This window comes from Chrysemys picta, chromosome 15, assembly GCF_011386835.1.
Source record: "Chrysemys picta bellii isolate R12L10 chromosome 15, ASM1138683v2, whole genome shotgun sequence".
In the NCBI taxonomy this organism is placed as follows: Eukaryota; Metazoa; Chordata; order Testudines; family Emydidae; genus Chrysemys; species Chrysemys picta.
In genome coordinates this window covers 28,341,188-28,360,084 of record NC_088805.1, presented here as the reverse complement: position 1 = coordinate 28,360,084, position 18,897 = coordinate 28,341,188, and the positions used below count along the sequence as shown (strand labels likewise).

Genomic DNA, 18,897 nt, shown 5'->3' with positions numbered 1-18,897 from the left:
CTTTTCAGCAATAGGAGAAGAGCTCTCTGGTTATAGCTTGGAAAGTGTTTGAGGATGAGAGCTACATTAATAAGATTTTATTTCCAACAGGAGCAAGAAATCGAAAGGCTCCACAAGCTGTTACAACAGCATGGACTTGTCCGCCAGCCCCAATAAAAGACTGGCTGTCTAGGGCGAGAGAAATCCGTCCCTGAGGAAGTTCCAGTGCAAAAAATGCTAGTCTGACCATCCCTTGTTGACCTCTAAGATACTTTATATACCTCCGTGCTCTCTTGTATAGTATGGTCTAGATGTAGTTTCTACTTTACTACCCCCGAGATTTAATCAAGAGTCTGGCTTAAAGGTGTTGTAAGACTACCTGTACACTACAGGAGCTTTGCAACAGATTATTGAAAAATTAAACACGCATTCTCCCTTAAACAATGTATTGCATAAATCTTTAATTGTAGAGCTGTACAGGGAATGCTGCAACAAATGTAATAAAGTCAGATATTTACAAAGTGGTGAATATTGGGGGTGCAACTTATTTCAAGGAGTTGCTGTTTTTTGCTGCATGTTCTTCATCTGCAATACCGGTAGGAGCTTGCAGTTCAAGACAACCAAGATAAGAGTGCAGTCTGAGGAAGGTCATTTAGTTTACAGCTCAGCATTACTCGGTCTCTAAACCACCTCTTGCTCTATTCCCATTTGTCTTTTGTCAGAGTAGCTTCCTCGCTAATCTTTGCTCTGGCCGTATTATCCTGTTGCTGGGTAGCACTTCCGGAGGTGCTGTTGTACTTAATTGTGCAATTAGTCCCAGCACGTGTAATTTTGAACAAGAGCAGAACCACGTCAGCTACATCCAGATAAGGTAGGTGTCCTCAGCAGCAGGCTTGAATACTCGGCAGTATATTATTTCTTCAGTTCTTGCTCTTCATTTTCATTTGTATGTGGGCTGGGGAAAAAGGGAACTGTGTAACTGAAGCTCTTAAAATAAAACATTAAAGTAGTGGCGTGTGTAAAAGTTAGTGCGCTACTGAAGAGGATTATGCTCCAAAATAACCTATCATAACAGATCATTCCAGCTAGCAGGATTGTTCTTTAGACTCAATGCAAACTCGACGAAGGTGCTGGAAAAGGCCCACTCAGTGAGTGCACTCTTACTACATGTGCAGGCATCGTTTTGAAGTGTGGAAACTGATGGGTGGGATTTCAAGAGTACTTGGTGTTGGCAGAACTGCTCTCGTTGATTCCCATGCAAGCAGGTCAGCCAATAACGAGGACATTGGAAAATCCCCAGCCTGTCTGTTTAGCTTTTTTTAAAGAGTTTAATTTCAGCCTTCAGAGTTACAAGAAGCAGCATATTTCCTATCTTTAAAAGCAGGTGAAGCTGAGGGCTTTATTCATCTAATGCTTGGTGATTACTTAGTTTAAGAAGTAGAACTTGAATGGGATTTGGATGTATACTTACGTTAAACAAATGGAAAGAAAAAATCAAAGGGTAACTTGGCATCAATGGTTGGTTGAGCTTTATAGCCTGGCTCTGCCGGTGTAGAAACATCAATGAAAGTAACAGAACTTGCTATCTGAATAGTTCTTTCACTTCCAAAATTAGTCTGCAATAAAGATACAGATAAGTGTTAGGCTCACGCTGGTTTTATACAGCTGACTTTTCACTAGGGATTAAATATTTAGCTGTCACTGCCACATGCATCCGACGAAGTGGGCATTCACCCAGAAAGCTTATGCTCCAATACATCTGTTAGTCTTAAAGGTGCCACAGGACTCTCCGTTGCTTTTTACTAGTAACATCGGTACTTTGACATCACGGAATTTCCTTTTTGAGATGTGTGACAATTTCACTGGAAACTTGTTTGTAGCAAGGAGTCCACAGTTATGTTTAAGTTGCAATGAAAACTGATGGATACAATACATTCTAACAAAGTTTTATCTTGATCTGACAAACTAAGGGCTTGTTGTCTACACTGCACTTTACAGCGCTGCAACTTTCTCGCTCAGGGGTGTGAAACACCCCCCCCCTCCCCCCCGAGCACTGTAACGTGCCAGTATAGACAGTGCACCAGCGCTGGGAGCTACGGCCCTCATGGAGGTGGGTTTTTTTAGAGTTCTCTCCCAACGCTGTGTCACGACTACACAAGTTGCATTAAAGCGCTGCTGCGGCTTTACTGTGGCCAGTGAAGAAGTGCCCTAAGGGAGACAGAAGAGCAACAATGTTTATATAACAAGGCCTCTGTTATGTACAACTTATAGGTAATGTATACTAAACCACCATCTTTAGTGTTCTAAATAAAACACATTCTTCCACTCTTAAATCAAGCAAGTTTACCACAGACCTGGGCCAGTATGGTGGTAATGACTGTTGCTGAGACGTTCACGATTTTAGCTTGTGGGTTCACTAAAGATCCATATTTACTCCACTTCACTTCTATTTCAAATGATACTGGGATTTGGCATAGGCCCTGAAAACATTACAAATGGGCTTATATTGATTTTTGTTTCATTCATTTTATTAAACATGTACAATACTCAACAGCTCAATGTGGGAGTTTTTTAAATTACCAGAGTAACTCCATAGTTCCCCTCAATAGACAATGCTGCTAGCCATGTGCTGTGGTACATTATTCATGCAAGCATAAAAGCACTTGGGTCCTCACCTGAGGTTAATCACTGTAGCTTCATTGACTTCACTGTGGACTTCAGTGTCCATTTACAGCAGCTGAGGACTCAAGTGTGTGTGTTCTTAAAAGAAAACTTAGTTATTTTCACCTGTTCTGAAGCTTGTATGTGAGTGATTGGCACCCAATCCAATACATCTTGGGCCTGAGAATTTCCAAATGAAGCTACATATTCTGGAAAATTTTGTCCTTTCAGTACATTCAAGATGATATTGGCCAAGAGTTGACATTCTGTACTTGCTGTGATTCTTTCAGAAAAGAAAAGATCAATTTAAGTGAAATCTTGTGGGTTAGCATAGCACTGATTTCCCCTTGCTCTCATACAGTGCTCAATTCTTCTGACTTTAGCTGATCTTTTATATACAACTATTCCAAGACAATTCCATTAAATTACTTTTAAACTAAGTACTCAACACCCACCTCCACTACTGGTACATTGTACAAAAATTCTAGCATCTGAACAGATATTCTAATCAGGTAAATGGAACTATTACTAGTGGATTATAGTTGAGAATAGATTGATAAATGCTCAATGGAAAGTTACCCTCTTACCTTAGTTTACAACCAGATATCATATTATAACCAAATAATACTGGGGTTCTGACTCCTTCTATAGCAAGACAGTCCTGGTTAGATGAGCTTTGCAAAATAGTAAGTTGACCGTATGTATTCGAACTCTGAATAATGCCAGATGTAATAGCAGAGAGTTAAGGCATAATATTAAATATTCAGAGTGTGTTATGAAGTGGAATCCTTAATAAAATCCTCAAAATGAAAGTGAAAATGCTACAATACTACTAGATACTCTGTAGATAGTTTAGAAATGTTACTAGAATACATAATTAGAGCCTGATCCTATTTACTTAGAAGTCAATGGCAAAGCTCCCACTGATTATAGTGGTATAGGATTGAGCCAGTAGATATTTCTGAAATATGGGCTAGTAGGAAGGCATAACTTTGGGAAAAGATAATGCTATAAACCATCCTTGACAAATAATCATGAAGATGTATCAACCCAGGCACAAAATCTACTTGCCCACCTTTTACCATGAAGATGGTCAATGCTTATGTCATTCATTGAGCTAAAGTTCTTGCCCTAGGCAAGAAGCTTTTTCAAAGCTGCTATAAGCCACATTTAGATGTGAAAAGGATATCCAGGCGGTCTAAATCCTGCCCTCAGAGGCAATCCAATACCATAACCAGGATTTCCACTAAGAGGGACTGGCTTTGTGTTTAGCTGTAACACAAATTACACAACATTAGTTCTTATGTTTTACTTCAATATTTGGAAGCCAGAGACAGTCAATTCATTCAGGATAAGCGATCTTGAATAGTTTGAAATATCAATCCATACAAGACTTCTACCTAGGACTACACGAGTGTTTACAGAAATCAGAGCAACACTTTGCCTTAATTATGCACAGGTGTACAGACCCGATAAGCCTTCAAAAGGAAAAGCACCAAAGCATTTGGAGGATGTGAACGCACGGCTCTGAAGTTCTGCCTTGCTCATCCATCCAGTGTAAGCTGTGCTCTACTTTACTGGTAATTAGTTCGGATGGAAGTTAATTTAATAACAAACCTTATTAATCTTTCAGCAAATTCTCTATAATATGTTTAGACGTTACCTGAGTAAAAGTGATTTCAAAGCTTTGTTGTATTGGAAGCATTGTATTGTTAATTGTCCCCAGGACAAAAGAAACAGCTGCAGCTGTTATTTCTCCTGCATCGGTGTACGTAATAGAATAACTCACCTGAAAACAGAGTTTTCCATATTAATTAGAACAAGTGAAAAATGAGCTAAAAAACAGACTATATAGGGAATCTTTCCACACTTCTCCCCTTCTTTAGGGATAAATGTCCTGGAAGATCACCACCACCATCATCTAGAAACATGCACCTTCTCAGTTGCAATACCCATGTAAAGTCACGTGGCTGTAGAACGGCAGGATTTGAATCACTAATCAGTACATGGCTGATCATTTTATAGTGGCCACATATTAGAAGTCAGACCCACCTGCATGTGGTTTATAAAATGTTAATGGGTAGGGACTGATGGAGTCTGGGGGGGGGGGGGAATAACATCTATATTCTGGCTTTTCCCCTCATCAGGAAGGAACTTTGGGGAAAAGCAAATAAGTAGGCACTCTCTCTCTCTCTATCTCCATTCATCTACTGACTACAGAAGTGACGTTGAAGGAAGTAGTTGTGGTCTAGCCTAGAGAAAAATGTGATACTTACAAAGATGCAAAGAGAGATCAGTATCCCTCTCAATAGATGTAGGAGATAAAGGACACAAATGTAACAAACCAATACATTAGTTATCAGTGTATAGGAATGATTTAATGCTTCCCAGTTTCCTCAAAACTGATTTCCTGACACCATCTCTCCTACTCACTGTCCTATACCAACCCTCAAGTTTAGTTATTTTTAAAAAATGTAAAGACATGAACTAACATGCATTGTACCAACCCAACTAGCAGTTTAATCTTATTTTGTGTATTCCTTCTTCCCCCAAGCATCCTGTCTCAGATTCATCTTAGATTCTAAGCTCCCGGAGACAGAGACTGTATCTTGTCTATGTCAGCTGCCACACACGAATAGTAAATATTAAGTAGTATTAGATGGATTTGATCCCACGTCTCCATTGTGCATTAGTGTGCATTTCCAATCCAGTTGCAGGATACCATGCTGTATATTGTAAGGCTCTGTTCTCCCAAAGATAAAGTTTCTCTTCACCACATTTTAGCTGGAAGTGTCATGATTTCCAATAGTTTCAGAAGTAGGAGTGAAGTAGGAATGATCTAATACATACATGCCTTTAATTTAGTACAAAGAGGAAAAACAATTTGTGTACCTACCCCAAGAACTACATTTATGCACACTTGATTATCCAAATACATGGGGAGCAAAAGGACATCACTACTGTTAAGCAGACTACGTGTTCCACTCAGAGACTGGATAGTTATGGTCTGGACAGTAACATTAACCTGAAACATAAACAAGTGTCATTTCTGAATACTGGGTATAACTGAACTGTTAGGCACATGATCCTGCCTGGATGCCTGATACTTTTTCTTGTTTAAAAGAAATCCAACTGTTCTAATTCAGAAGTCTTAGAACAGTGGCTTCCTGGAAAGTAGTAGTTTGTTTCCTAGAGACAGCTACATTAGCCAGGAGCTACAAGCATTTGTCTGTACCCTAGAAGGGCATGCTCTAAAACCCTCAAGAGCTAGCCCGAGGTTTCTGTTCCAGAGGGACAGAACAATGGTCGTGTTACATGAATTGCTGAATACCAATCAGATGTTCCATTTTTAATAGCAAATATGAGCTAACCTAGAGTCTATAATTATATTTGGGTGGGGATTCAATCACCAGAATTAATAAATCCTCTCAGGGAGTAGCTCCAAGCTCTTGAGCACCTTTCACTGGTTAACTGTACCACTGCTGACAGAAGACATGCTAACTGGCTTCAAGAGTGAAATCCCGGCCCCGCTGAAGCCAATGACAAAACGCCCATTGACGTCAATGGAGCCAGGATTTCATCCCAAGTCTGTCTCATCTAAGAAATAATGTTACTTACCATCTGACTTGACTTAGGTACCTAGGGGAGGGAACAAAAACAAGCTATTTCAAACAACAGCTAGATCATTAGCTAAAAATAGCAAATAAATAAAAAGGTAAGTGGTTAAGACAATTGCTTTGTCTATTTCTTTCTTCTCTACCAACAATTATCTAATATTACAATGGCTTTCACATCAGGGAAGTAACTAGAAATACCATATATTATCCTCACTACCAAAATTAGCAGTTACTCATGACTTCAGAGTAAAATCGTGTAGTCCTTATGGTCTGATCCAGTGCCTGCTGAAATCAGTGGAAAACTTCTTAGATTTCAATGGGTTCTGCAACAGGCCCTAACTTTGGCTAAACTCCCACAAATAATAATAATAATAATTAATAATAAATTCAGCAAGGAATAGGCGGCTCTACGATTTCCTTAAAAGGTTACCAAAACTTGGTACTATTTCCAGCCTTGCCTGCCTTTTTGCAACACAAACTCTGAAGATAAAGTGAGCAGGATATATTATGAAAGTTTAGTTGTATCAAAAACACAACTTCAGAAATGGCACCTCTACTTTACATAACAGTTGTTCGTATGTCATACTGCTGAGCTTATTGACAAGAGTTTATGCTGCAATAATTCTGTAGAGCTCCACAAGCTCCAAGATTGATTCTTGCATTCTGCATTAAATCACCCACCAAAACTTGTTTTTTGTTGGCAGAGGCGCACAAAACAGAATCTGGAATGTTTAGGTCCTGGGTTCGTTTGCAATGCTGTCAGGACAATCAAGTTGGGCTTAGTAAATTGAGCAAAACTGATGGAGAGTTCACTGACAGAATAATAATGAATGCTCATGTGTCATTGTGCAACCGTGGCTAAGTCCAAGGTCCAGTGCTTACAAAATGTCTCCTTTTCCCTTTTTTGGAAAATAACTAAGAAGAAGAGAAGAATAGGAAAAAGATTCATTCTTGAAAAAGTAAGTTTTAAACTAGAACAAGAGTGGGTTAGATGGCAACAGGGCTCTGTCTTGCTCCAGTAAAAAGGGGAACTCAGGGACAGTTATGACCATCCTGCCTTTTATGGGAACATGAGGAGGCAGAGGGCACAGATATGGCCCCCGACACTGCTATTCAAAAACATCCTATCTGGGCCCATGAAGTGCATGCGTATCTACAGGGATCCACACACTCAAAGAAGAACATTAATCTCACTCTACCAAAACCCTGGCCTCTGCCAGCTTAGGCACTCTAGCCCAGACCCCCAAAGGTATATAGGCTCCTAACTTCCAGTGAAATCAAGTTAGGAGCCTAAATACTTTTGAAGATCTAGGCTCCTGGCAATAGGCTCTTTATGAAAGCCTAGGCCTGCATATCGAAAGCGGAAACCCATGCCTCTACAATAAGTCCACTAACTCAGCAACAGCAATCCTAGAATCATACACAAACTCATCTTCCAGGCTGTCTTTTGGTTATCTAAGCCCCCAACCAATAAGTGCTTCTCCTTTCTGAGCTTGAAAGAGGGATGGAGGGAATGGTTATTTCTACAAGGTATGATGGTTATGAAGATTTTTTCCAAATCCCATTTAAACTCCTATATAAAGTAAACTGTCATCATCCCACTTCCCTTAGGAAGTGGAAATTACGTAATTCTAAAGATGTGAAGAGGAGATAGGAAATAAATACCAACTGTCAGCCAGCAGCTGTGTTTCAAAATCCTACTTACTGCTAAAATGCTGAAGTTGGTGTAGAACAGCATACTAAGTGCTTGAATGGTGTTACAATTTCCCACATTTATCATTCTACTGCATTTCACAGCCTGGTTTACTAGAAAACCTGTAAAAAAAGTATTACTGAGAAAACTAAAAAAAAGCCATTTATGAAAAGCAAAAGACATAAAAATCTCAAGTAAATGCAACACAGAAAGTGAATGTGAAGTAATTCTTTAGACAGCTGTCAATTAAAAGATTATCTATTAACACCTCCACACAAGCATATGACTATATCTTAGAATCAGTGCCTATTATGCAGCCTATGGTACAACTGTAGATAAAAAGCTTTATCACTTTTATAGTGAAAATCCTCACGTTTCAGGTTAAATTCAAAACTAAGAGTTTACCTTTTCATTAAAATTTTAACCGTCATGGAGGGCAAAACAAGAAAAAGGGAATTTATTTTCCATTTCTTTGACATTTTGACTTTTGTTTAGAGACAGAAAAGACAGCCACACTTTTTCACATAGTTTAAAGAGGATTTTCATGATTTGATCATCTATCACTAATTATGTGCATGTATGCTCATTTAGGACATGATCGCATTCTTACTAAACATTATTTCCTAGAAATAGAAATTGACAACAAAATCTACTATTAGACTTACGTTTGCTTTTAGGGCTCTCAGAAGCTTATCTTTCTTTCTTTAACTAGGGATTTCACAGTTTCTCTTCCCCCATTATCTACCAGATGCCAATACTTTTATTTGTCATCTAGTATCTTCTGTAACATACACTGTCTTGTATTTATCTCTGAAGCATTTTCGGATATTGTTGGTATGAAACATATAAATTCAGGGCCCAACCCTACAACTCTTACTCAGGCAAACAGAGCTTACTTGTGTGAGGAACTTCTTTGGCTTCAGTGGGGACTCCTTCCAAGAGTTGCAGGATTGGGCCTTGTTTCAGGTAACCCCATCCCACCTTGCATTATCACTCTCACACTAATTCTATTGCATCCATAAGGCCAAAGGGGCTCAGTTTCAGAAACGGAAAAGCAACCCATTAATGGGACTCAGTGATTTATATATGTGACTCTGAATGGCTCTGTCTACATGGAACACAGTTTCCTGTCTATGACCAAAAGGAACTAAAATAGCTAAGTACTTTTTTTATAAATGAAACTTTACCCAGATTTGGACAGGTAAGTGTGCTAGTTCATTTGAATCATCTATAAATTGGAGTGGCAGGATAACAAAAGCACACACTAAAGAGAGGATAAACAGGAATTAGAATGCATTCTCCAACCTGCAGGATTAGCATCAGAGCACTGAGAGGAGACCAGGGGAGCAGGCAATCTCAGAAATGCATCAGCCGTCTGTACAGGAACACCATACTGCCAAATAAAGGGGCAAACCCAAGCTTGCAGATTTTCAGTACACAGAAAGATTAATAAAATATACAACAAATTTAACCAGAACTATTAACATTTTGTTTGCTTCTACCATGGCTCCCAATATACCAAACTTCTCCACCCACCAATATCTCAAGCCAAGATCATGTTACCATTGTAAATTGACTGCTAAATTAAAGATTTGCTACAATCACTGGAAATTCTCCAGCTCATCTGCTGTTATAAAAATAAAACAAATCTTCTCAAAGACTACAAAGTCCATATTTTAAAAATTTGCACTGACAACTGGCTAGATAAACCCTACTTGCTCTATTTTAATAGTATCTTGCCATTTTCTTTTTTTCTTGCCAACAATAGCGAAAGTAGCATAAGGAAGCTGCATGTTTCCCAGATGTTAAAAATTCACTTTGATTTTGGAGAAGACTAAAGCCAAATGCTGCACTTTAGTCTTTTGCTCTGAAATGTTTATATTTAATGAAGGACTATAATGAAGTCTGTATTTTTCAGAAAAGTAACTTTAAGTTGATGCAAACAACATTTATTCAATTATATTCGGAAAGATTAATTAGCGAGAAAGTGTTTTAAGATCAAAGAAAGTACATTTAAAATATTGCAAATATAAAAAGAATCAGATTCTTTTTACCTCATATCTAGCAGTTTCATTTGCATCAGAGGAATTCTGAGCATCTGATTCAGTATTCAAGAGAACATCAGATTCAGCACTGAAGGTAACACCTTCAAACTGTTTAAGCAAACTATCAAAATTTTGTGAAGTGGGCATTTCAGGAGGAATAAAGGACAGTGCTTGTTTATCTGTGAAAAAATATTTTATAAGTGAGAAAGTTTTAAATTAAAAGTTATAAAAATTGTGTTTAGTAGCATACATTTCCATTGTGGAGACAGGAACATACCCTTAGAATTTAAAAATGGGAAGGAAAATACCAGAATAGAATGAATATTTCTCAAAGTTTTCTAGGAGGTATCAGCAGGTATCCATAATTTGGCCCCGATTCAAAAAAGCACTTAAGCATGTGCTTAAAATTAAGTACAGAATAAAATGCTTTCCTAAATTTGGGACCTTTTAGACCAAAGTCTCGGATTTGCTCATACATTCTGATACCAAGACATACCAATTAATGGATGGTGCTTAAATTACTATTTCACAGTCATGATGAGATGAAAAAATGACAGCATGAACTCGATTTCATTTGTGTGAAAGCCCCCACAAAACTGACACTGGAAGAGCTGGAAAAAATTTCACCAGTTGCACAGTCACAGCTGGAGCTAGTTAGTTCCCCCTGCAGAAAATATCGACTTTTCATCGAAAAATTTAACCAGTTTTAGTTTTCTGATGACAAATTTAAAATTTGAGAAAAGCAAACATTGTCTGCAATAATCTTCATTTAGTCAAAAGCCCAATTTCCCACTGAAAAAAGTTTTGATGGAAATCTTCAACCAGCCCTAATTAGATCTCAATCCCATTCTCTCTATAGAGAGGCTCTGTATGAGGGCAAAACTCCTTTGATAAACCTGTTAGTGTTTTGTCAGGGCAAGGAGTATGGCACCAGACCCCTCAGCATACAGGATAACCAGTCTTCTTGCAAGTTTGGTTATTTGCAGTTTGTGTCTTTATTTTTGCCATCCAAAGAGTTTTGAAGATGACAACATTGCATTGCTCAGCATCAGTTACAGATCTACTTACAGTTTGTAGCGTGAATGCAGAAAATACTTGGATTGTTCTGATCAACTAACTTAAATATCCTTTCAGGTGGATGTGCTGCAACATCCATTGAATATATAGCTGCTTCCTGACTGCAAAGCTGGCTGTCACCTCTGCAAACAAATATACAGATCCAACAAAGTCAATCTTGACAGTGTTATTTTAAAATCTTTATATGCATGTATTGTTGTAACAGAAGGAAGGCAACAGTGGGGATGGATAACTGCAGTAAAGATTTGAAGATCATTTATGCACCCTTACAACATTTTATACTGTTTATCCCAGGGACAAACAACAGCAATTAGCCATCCTCCAATATCTTTCCTTCACGGATTTCAAAACAGAGGGATGTGATAATAGCCACAGTTCAAAGTATGACAGCATTTGATGACAATGTTATAAAAGATGACAACTCAGATGGGATCCAGTTGGCTTCAGACACCACAATGGCAGATGTGTTAAAGACTGGACATTCAGAAAGTGCTTTTATTCATACTAGAGAGAAGATAGGGGATGGGTCGGAACGAGGTTGAACGTAGAGAAAGCTGCAAGAGGATCAGGAGAAAATGAGGTGCATGGACTTGAGATAGCAGCAGAATCATATCACTCATCTTCATAAAAAGAATATAATGAACTGCTCACAACACATAGGAGACAAGGGATGAGAAACATCAAAGAGGGGAAATATTGAGTTAGTTTAGGATAGGTACAATGTGTTACCAGGATCCTCAATGAAGATCAACAAGAGAATTTGGCTTTGCAGCGGTATGGTCAATAGTGAGTGGTGTTTTCCATGCACCTCAGTGGATGGTAGATGTCACACTCTGAAGAGTACTAATCCCCAGTACATTGGCTGGTAGACTTGAATATGAGATGGTGATTTCTCATGTGCTAGAGTGTGTGGATACTGCAGAGTGGTCAAAGCAGTGAAAGGACATTATCCAAATTAAAAGAAATTGCATATATAGAACTTATATAATCCTGAACCTACATTGCTTTTTTATTAAGTGATGATAGTTAGACATGACCCATTAGGTAGACAGTTGTAAACTATTTCATAAGGTGAACCACATCATGGACCGTATTCCTGCTCCCTCAGGATCCCACAAAGTACCTCCCCCCCATGCATAATTATAACACACCTGTAACAACTACAGCTATTGCTTATATGAATGTTACCACCTTTAAAATGAGAAGTAAAAGTGAGATGTAAAATTTGTGGTCATTGACAATCCCTTGACATGTCACAGCTTGAGGGGAAAAAAAGTACAGCTTGATTTTATGCATTTCTAGTTGACAAGAATAAAATATTCATAGCAGAGAAGCTTCAACTGTCATTCAAAAAGGCTTTGATTACACCTTTCGGATACAGATATAAAACACCTATACATGGGTGGCAATATGCATTGTGGCAAGAACAAAGAAATACCAGTCCCAGGTGGCTGAATGATTCAAATTTCAAAGCACTGAGAATAAACTCCGCTATTCAGATTGGGCTAATTTATGCAGGAAGTGGGTTGAAGAGCTACGCTTATTGTTCTGAGAGGTCACATTGAGCTATTTTAAATTAAGACTCTAAAATGAGCTTTCTTAACTCCTGTTTGAGAGGCTGAAGCCAGTGCAAAGCTACATACTCAAACAGGTTGTAAACAGCAACAAAAAAGAAACAATAATCCAGCATTATATTACTATCATGTTATAGTTTGATATTTTACTATGTTACTTTAGAAAGGCATAAGTTGCCAATGAGATGAAGAGATTCTATGCTTGCTCCTAAAAGAGAGAGCAGAGGAAAGCTCACATTATCTAACGATGGCCATGATGCTCTCACGTTCCTAGTTAACGTGACTAGGACTCCTTACAGCAAAGGGTTCCCAAACTAACACTGATGGACTACTGGTGGTCCATGGAAAGAGCCACCTGCTCACCTGGTGCTAACACTCCTAATTTCCAGCTTCTACATTGTATTGATAGGAAGCTGCAAATATTTTACTCTTTTTCTTAAAAACAATGCCCTTAATGTCACGATAAGGCATTGAGTCAGTATTGACACAGAGGGAAAGGTGTAACTTACATCACTCCCTGCAAAACCTGCATTTTCCTTCAAGATCTCCTATCCGAGCAACAGACACACAGGGCCTTGCTTAGTTTGACAGGTATGATGAGATTACAATCCAAGGCACAGCACAGTGAAATTAATGTAGAAGTTCAAACATCTGTTCCAAATAGCCACGCAGTGCTATAATGGATACTAAATTACCTTTGCATCTCCATGTCAAGATGTAGGCTGAAGTCATTCCTGAAGTATTAATAAGAATTTAAGTGCTGGCACTATTCTTGATGTCAAAACAATTAGAGGTTCAGCTCCATAGCCTTAAATATTCACATCCCACTCAAAAGTGATCTTTTACAAACGTACAGCTCCCTTTTTTACTCCAGAAACAGTTCAGTGTAAACAGACACATGTCCCAACAAGAGACCATTATCAACCTCCCCTGGGACTTCTCTTCAGCTGTAAAGAGATCTCACTAAAACTAACTCCAGGCTGTGATGGGGATATGCAAACCCCACATTGGACAGGAAGGGGTTCAAAAGCAGGCATAAACTGAAGCCTCCCTGCCCCACCACATCTGTGAGGCATTTCAGGCCTGGATGAAGAGCCTTAAAAAGAGGGAAGCCCAGCCCAGCCTGGGGAGAAGTGTAAATGAGGACAAAGACTCCTCCATGACCACAGCCAGTCTGAGCAGAAATGGGCATACCCTTAATGTCCATTTCCAAGCTCCTGTCAGTGATTTACCGGTGGGCTTTGAAGCCTTATACAGATGGCTGGAGGTCCCTTGTTTGAAGGCAGGCCTGCTGCTGTCTTTCATTAGTTTCTTTATGATAGTCCCAGAAAGGGAAGATTCCCATGGGACTCAGGTGAAGGCCTGAATCTCCCAGGCCCAGTAGACCTGTGCTGATGACTGCCTAGGTGCTGAGGACTGGATGGCGGGGGAATGCAGTGCCCTGTCACACGGCAAGGGGGTTCTGTGGGAAAACATGCCCACGATGCAGACCCTAGCCTGAATTCATTGAATTCAATGGGTATTTTGTTACTGAATTCAATGAGACTATGATGGGACTCTGCAACTTCAAGCTGGAAAACAAAAAATGTTATTTCTGAACTTACGTGACAATGTGAACTGAACATGTAGTAAAGAGACTGAAATCTGCGGCACTGCAGTCTGGGTCACAGCAGCAATTTACATCACACTGTGCCACCGAGAGGTCACAAACACACAACGTAGCAACTGGAAAGAAGAAGATTTAAAATAAAATTAGGAATGAATTTTAATGCATAACAAAACATTCTTTATATTTTGTTTTCACAGTGTCCTTGTTTAACTGCAGTTAAATGTTTGTATCTAAATCCTAAGGTATTGTTGTTTTTAAAACCATGAATTATTATTTAAGATACACATTTTCTCAAGCAGTGACCATATGATGAGCAATTAACAAAATCAAGGGCATACTAGAGACCTGATTCTGTATTCCTTAGGAATCCAAAACTCCTAGTGAAATCAACAGGAAGATGTCAAAAAATATGATTTCTATATATTGATATAGAAAAAGTCATATTAATAAATGTTGATCTATTTGTTTAGATTCTAACATAAATATAAAACATTTTGTTATAACTCCCACACAATTCCAAGGCCAAGACATGCTCCAGGTACAGTAATATATTTTCAATATGAGTTGATTTTTTTCAAGATGTGCACTTTCTTTCTTTCCTCCTGTTTCCATATAAGCTTTGCAGCTTTATCTTAAAAATTCTTCTAGTTTCAATTAACCCCCTATAGGCTGCACCTGGAGGAAAGCCAGAGCATGCTAAGGCCTAATTTGCTGATGAAGTCCAGCTTGGAGAGGAGCTGGGCTGGGCTTATAAAGCCAGGATGCTGGCAACAGAGAGTTTGGCTATAGCACTCCCTGACAGAAGGGAGGTGAGTTTGAGGCTATAGGGCAGGGGTTCTCAAACTGGGGGCCATGAGCTGTCAGCCTCCATCCCAAGCCCTACTTTGCCTCCAGCATTTATAATAGTGTTAAATATATAAAAAATGTTTTTAGTTTATTGGGGAGGGGGGGTCACACTCAGAGGCTTGCTATGTGAAAGGGGTCACCAGTACAAAAGTTTGAGAACCACTGCTACAAGGCTCTGCAGTTACTCCCTGTGAGGGAGGAGTTTGAGCTGGTACACAGGGGGGAGGACCAGATGATATAGGAAGAAGCAAAAGCCTCTGAGTCAGAGACCTACAGTTTGCGGGTACAGGGTCTCTGGACTGGACCCTGGAACAGTGGGCAGGCCTACGTTCCCCTACTGGCCACAAGGGAAATGGCACAATCAGGGCAGTGCTGGATAAGACGGCCTGAGACCAGTTGTGCAGAAGGACTCTGGCACCTTGCTGGAAGGCTGAGTCACGAAGAGGAGGCAGCAGCTCCTGAAGCAAGAGAGGAGCCACAGCTGGCAAGAGTGTGGTGGAGACAGTGCAACCCCAGGAAGGGGTGTTTGCTGTACAGAGGCAATCCTCAGAATGGCCAGGAGGGGGTGCTATCCATGGTGAGTAGTGCACCCTGTCACTTATCAATAAGATTAGTTGCTTTTTCTTTCAATTCCCATAATTTAGTGTTTCAATTAGGACAAAACCAAAACATTCTTTGGACTGCCACTTTTGGAAGTGAGGGATTTTGACTGACCATATGAAACTGTCAAGTCCAGTTAGTAGTAAAATGGGCATTCTTTGCACATCCATAGTCGTTTTAACAGGATTTCAAGGTGTCTAATCATTTAAGCTTCAGAAGTAAGCAAGCAATACTAGTCTAATGTTAAAGGCAGAGAAAGCCAAGGCTTGAACAAGTCTCCAGAGAGTCAGTTGCAAAGCAAGGACTACAACTCAGTAGTGCTAGCAGCCAGGCCACTGCTCACATTTTTTTTTTTTTTTTTTTGCGCCATTTGCTGTTGTGAGTAAATATAGACTGGAGGGAGGCACTAGAGATTGAGTCTGAAACATCTGGAATTTGGATCAGTGATGTATTTACCCATGAACTGGAAGGGCCAAAGCCTAGAACAACAGTGAGGGATAACAGCTGGCAGTTAGGAGACAGATGACTTTTTCATATTTTTCTATTTTTTTAATTTCAATTTGTAAATTTTAAATGTCACTATGGCCCACTGGATGCTCTCTGATCACCTAGACAGTGTCCAACATGCTCTCATTAATGCCTGAAGAGCTCTGTGTATGCTTCAAAGTCTGTCTCCCCCTCATCAACAGAAGTTGTCCAATAAGATATTACCTCACCCACTGTCTCTCTCAAGTTCTAACAGCTGAATTTGGCACCAGGCTTCTGAATGGGCTATGTAAAACAGGGATTACTTTTGAGGGACTTTTAAATTCCTCTGACCTTTGGAAAGGAGTGCACAGGTGCAAACTTCTTAATCCCTCAAGTGATGTGGGGTGAGGATGGGACAGTAGCAGCTATCCAGAGAGACAAATCAGGAGTGAAATGCAAAACACTGTGACCAGTTGAAAGACATTGTCAGGAGGAGCCTCTCTCCGCATAAAATTATTTGTATGGTAGTAGTGTCTAGGAGCCCTAGTCATGGTCCTCAACCCCATCACGCTAAGTGCTGTACAAACACAAAACCAAACACAGCCACTTCTTCAAAGAGCTTTCGGTCTAAGGAAATCCTGAACCCCACCAAAACAACCCTTAGCCTTTAGGTGTATCAGGGGAAAAGCAAACCCTAAAATACATGTTTCCAGTTCCTCATAGGAAAGTGTTTTTTTGGGGTTTTTTTTTTTTTTTTTCCCCCTCTCTGTATGCAGCACCATAAATGTAAACAGGGCTTTACAGAACATGTAAAAATGGCAGGCTCCCGGACCTGGAAAATGTATAATGGAACCCTGAAAAGCAGGATGCAAGGCACAAAAGTGAAAGCAAAGGTGGTATGGGGGCCATTGCTAGCAAGCAGCCCTGGGGTGAAGCCTTCCCCACAGAAGTGGGGCTTCACAGGAAGGATTTCCAGGATGAATAGGGGGCAACTGGCCAGCAAGTGATTGTTCCAAGTCATAGGCAAGTATGGAAGAAGGCATGAAGTCAGAGGGGGAGAAGGAACTGAAGGGAGTAGTTAAGAGGCAAAAACCATTTAAAATTGATCTTTTAAATACACTCAGCAGCCCAGTGCTTTAATTGAGGAAGTGCCACCTGGGACTTCAGAGAATTATAAAAAGCAACAGAGGGTCCTGTGGCACCTTTGAGACTAACAGAAGTATTGGGAGCATAAGCTTTTGTGGGTAAGAACCTCACTTCTTCAGATGCAAGTAATGGAAATCTCCAGAGGCAGGTATAAATCAGTATGGAGATAACTAGGTTAGTTCAATCAGGGAGGGTGAGGTGCTCTGCTAGCAGTTGAGGTGTGAACACCAAGGCCTGGTCCCCACTAAGCCCCCACTTCGGACTAAGGTACGCAAATTCAGCTACGTTAATAATGTAGCTGAATTCGAAATACCTTAGTCCGAACTTACCGCGGGTCCAGACGCGGCAGGGAGGCTCCCCCGTCGATGCCGCGTACTCCTCTTGCCGAACTGGAGTACCGGCGTCGATGGCGAGCACTTCCGGGATTGATTTATCGCGTCTAAACCAGATGTGATAAATCGATCCCAGAACATCGATTGCCTGCCGCCGGACCCTCCGGTAAGTGTAGACGTACCCCAAGGGAGGAGAAACTGCTTCTGTAGTTGGATAGCCATTCACAGTCTTTGTTTAATCCTGATCTGATGGTGTCAAATTTGCAAATGAACTGGAGCTCAGCAGTTTCTCTTTGGAGTCTGGTCCTGAAGTTTTTTTGATGTAAGATGGCTACCTTAACCTCTGCTATTGTGTGGCCAGGGAGGTTGAAGTGTTCTCCTACAGGTTTTTGTATATTGCCATTCCTGATATCTGACTTGTGTCCATTTATCCTCTTGCGTAGTGACTGTCCAGTTTGGCCAATGTACATGGCAGAGGGGCATTGCTGGCATATGATGGCATATATAACATTGGTGGATGTGCAGGTGAATGAGATATTATAGAGATAGAAGCTACAGGTGCTGGGAGCAGGGAGGATTCCCCCCCCCGGGATTCCCATCCCTGAATCAGTCTCCACAGGTTCTTCCAGTGCCCCCCCCCCTCCGATTTTTCCCATCACACCCCTCTCCTCTGCCCCATCCTTAGCCAGATCTCTCTTCTCCCCCCTCCATCGCTAGCCAGAGCCTCCAGCCCCTGCCCCATCGCTAGCCAGACCCCACCCTTCCCCTCCAGCCCTAGCCTGACCCAGCTCCCATCGCCCGATCCTCGCCCGTCCATCCCCTCCTCAGCCGGTTGCCGGCTCCCCCAGCCGCTCGCCGGGCGGTACCCACCGTCTGTGACTGGGGCAGGCCCGGGCCCAGCCCGAGCCTCCGGAGCCGCTGCCGCAGGGGAGGCGGCGGGCGGAGCGGGGGTCTCTGGCGGCGGCGGCGGCGACTCCGGGGCTGGGGAGGAGCCCACGCCGAGCCCGGGAGCGGCGGGGCGGACGGGAGTCTCTCGAACGGAGGGGGCGGTCGGGCCCGAGGCCTGCGGGGTGGCACTGGCGGCGCGGCTCTGCCCCGAGACCCCCTTAACGGCCGGGAGCGGCGGCGGCAGCAGCAGGAAGATCCCGAGCCTCAGCGTCACTGCCGCCATCCCGGCTCGCTCGCGCCAGCGCCTCGGTAACCAAGGAGACGCCGCGGGGCATCATGGGAGAGGCCAAGCTACCGCCCCG

The 18,897-nt window shown here is 41.2% G+C and overlaps 2 protein-coding genes across 6 annotated transcripts in view; one reads left to right on the top strand and one right to left on the bottom strand.

Moving 5' to 3' along the window:
• The window catches only part of HVCN1 (hydrogen voltage gated channel 1), a 15,646-nt gene extending 15,143 nt beyond the window's left edge, over positions 1 to 503 (top strand). The window contains exon 6 of the mRNA XM_005298609.5: positions 91 to 503. Coding sequence (XP_005298666.1) covers positions 91 to 156 — 66 coding nt within the window. The 3' untranslated portion in view covers positions 157 to 503. The remainder of the gene's footprint in view (positions 1 to 90) is intronic.
• On the bottom strand, positions 419 to 18,897 carry TCTN1 (tectonic family member 1). Of its 5 annotated transcripts, XM_065568132.1 has the most exons (15): positions 18,518 to 18,893; positions 14,251 to 14,371; positions 11,064 to 11,194; positions 10,005 to 10,174; positions 9,256 to 9,343; positions 7,963 to 8,072; positions 6,259 to 6,279; positions 5,537 to 5,665; positions 4,304 to 4,429; positions 3,830 to 3,912; positions 3,228 to 3,368; positions 2,767 to 2,923; positions 2,334 to 2,459; positions 1,451 to 1,595; positions 419 to 934 (listed from the first exon to the last, which is right to left on the bottom strand). In XM_065568132.1, exons 1-14 carry the CDS (start codon positions 18,816 to 18,818, stop codon positions 1,452 to 1,454), a joined length of 1,848 nt encoding a protein of 615 aa, XP_065424204.1. In that variant the 5' UTR covers positions 18,819 to 18,893; the 3' UTR covers positions 419 to 934; position 1,451. The 5 variants fall into 5 exon arrangements, with proteins under 5 accessions (XP_065424204.1, XP_065424206.1, XP_065424205.1 ...); XM_065568135.1 differs by lacking the exon at positions 2,334 to 2,459 and having other exon boundaries at positions 795 to 934; positions 18,518 to 18,897; XM_065568134.1 differs by lacking the exon at positions 4,304 to 4,429 and having other exon boundaries at positions 419 to 1,595; positions 18,518 to 18,895.

Bases quoted from the DNA above. Each gene is read 5' to 3' on its own strand.
- TCTN1 (XM_065568132.1), bottom strand. From the start codon at position 18,818: ATGGCGGCAGTGACGCTGAGGCTCGGGATCTTCCTGCTGCTGCCGCCG. The intron at 11,195-14,250 runs GTAAGTTCAGAA...ATTTGTTTGCAG, and splicing joins TGTTCAGTTCACATTGTCAC to AGGTGACAGCCAGCTTTGCA. The intron at 3,369-3,829 runs ATATCCTTTTCA...CTCTGCTATTAC, and splicing joins GCAGGATTTAGACCGCCTGG to ATCTGGCATTATTCAGAGTT.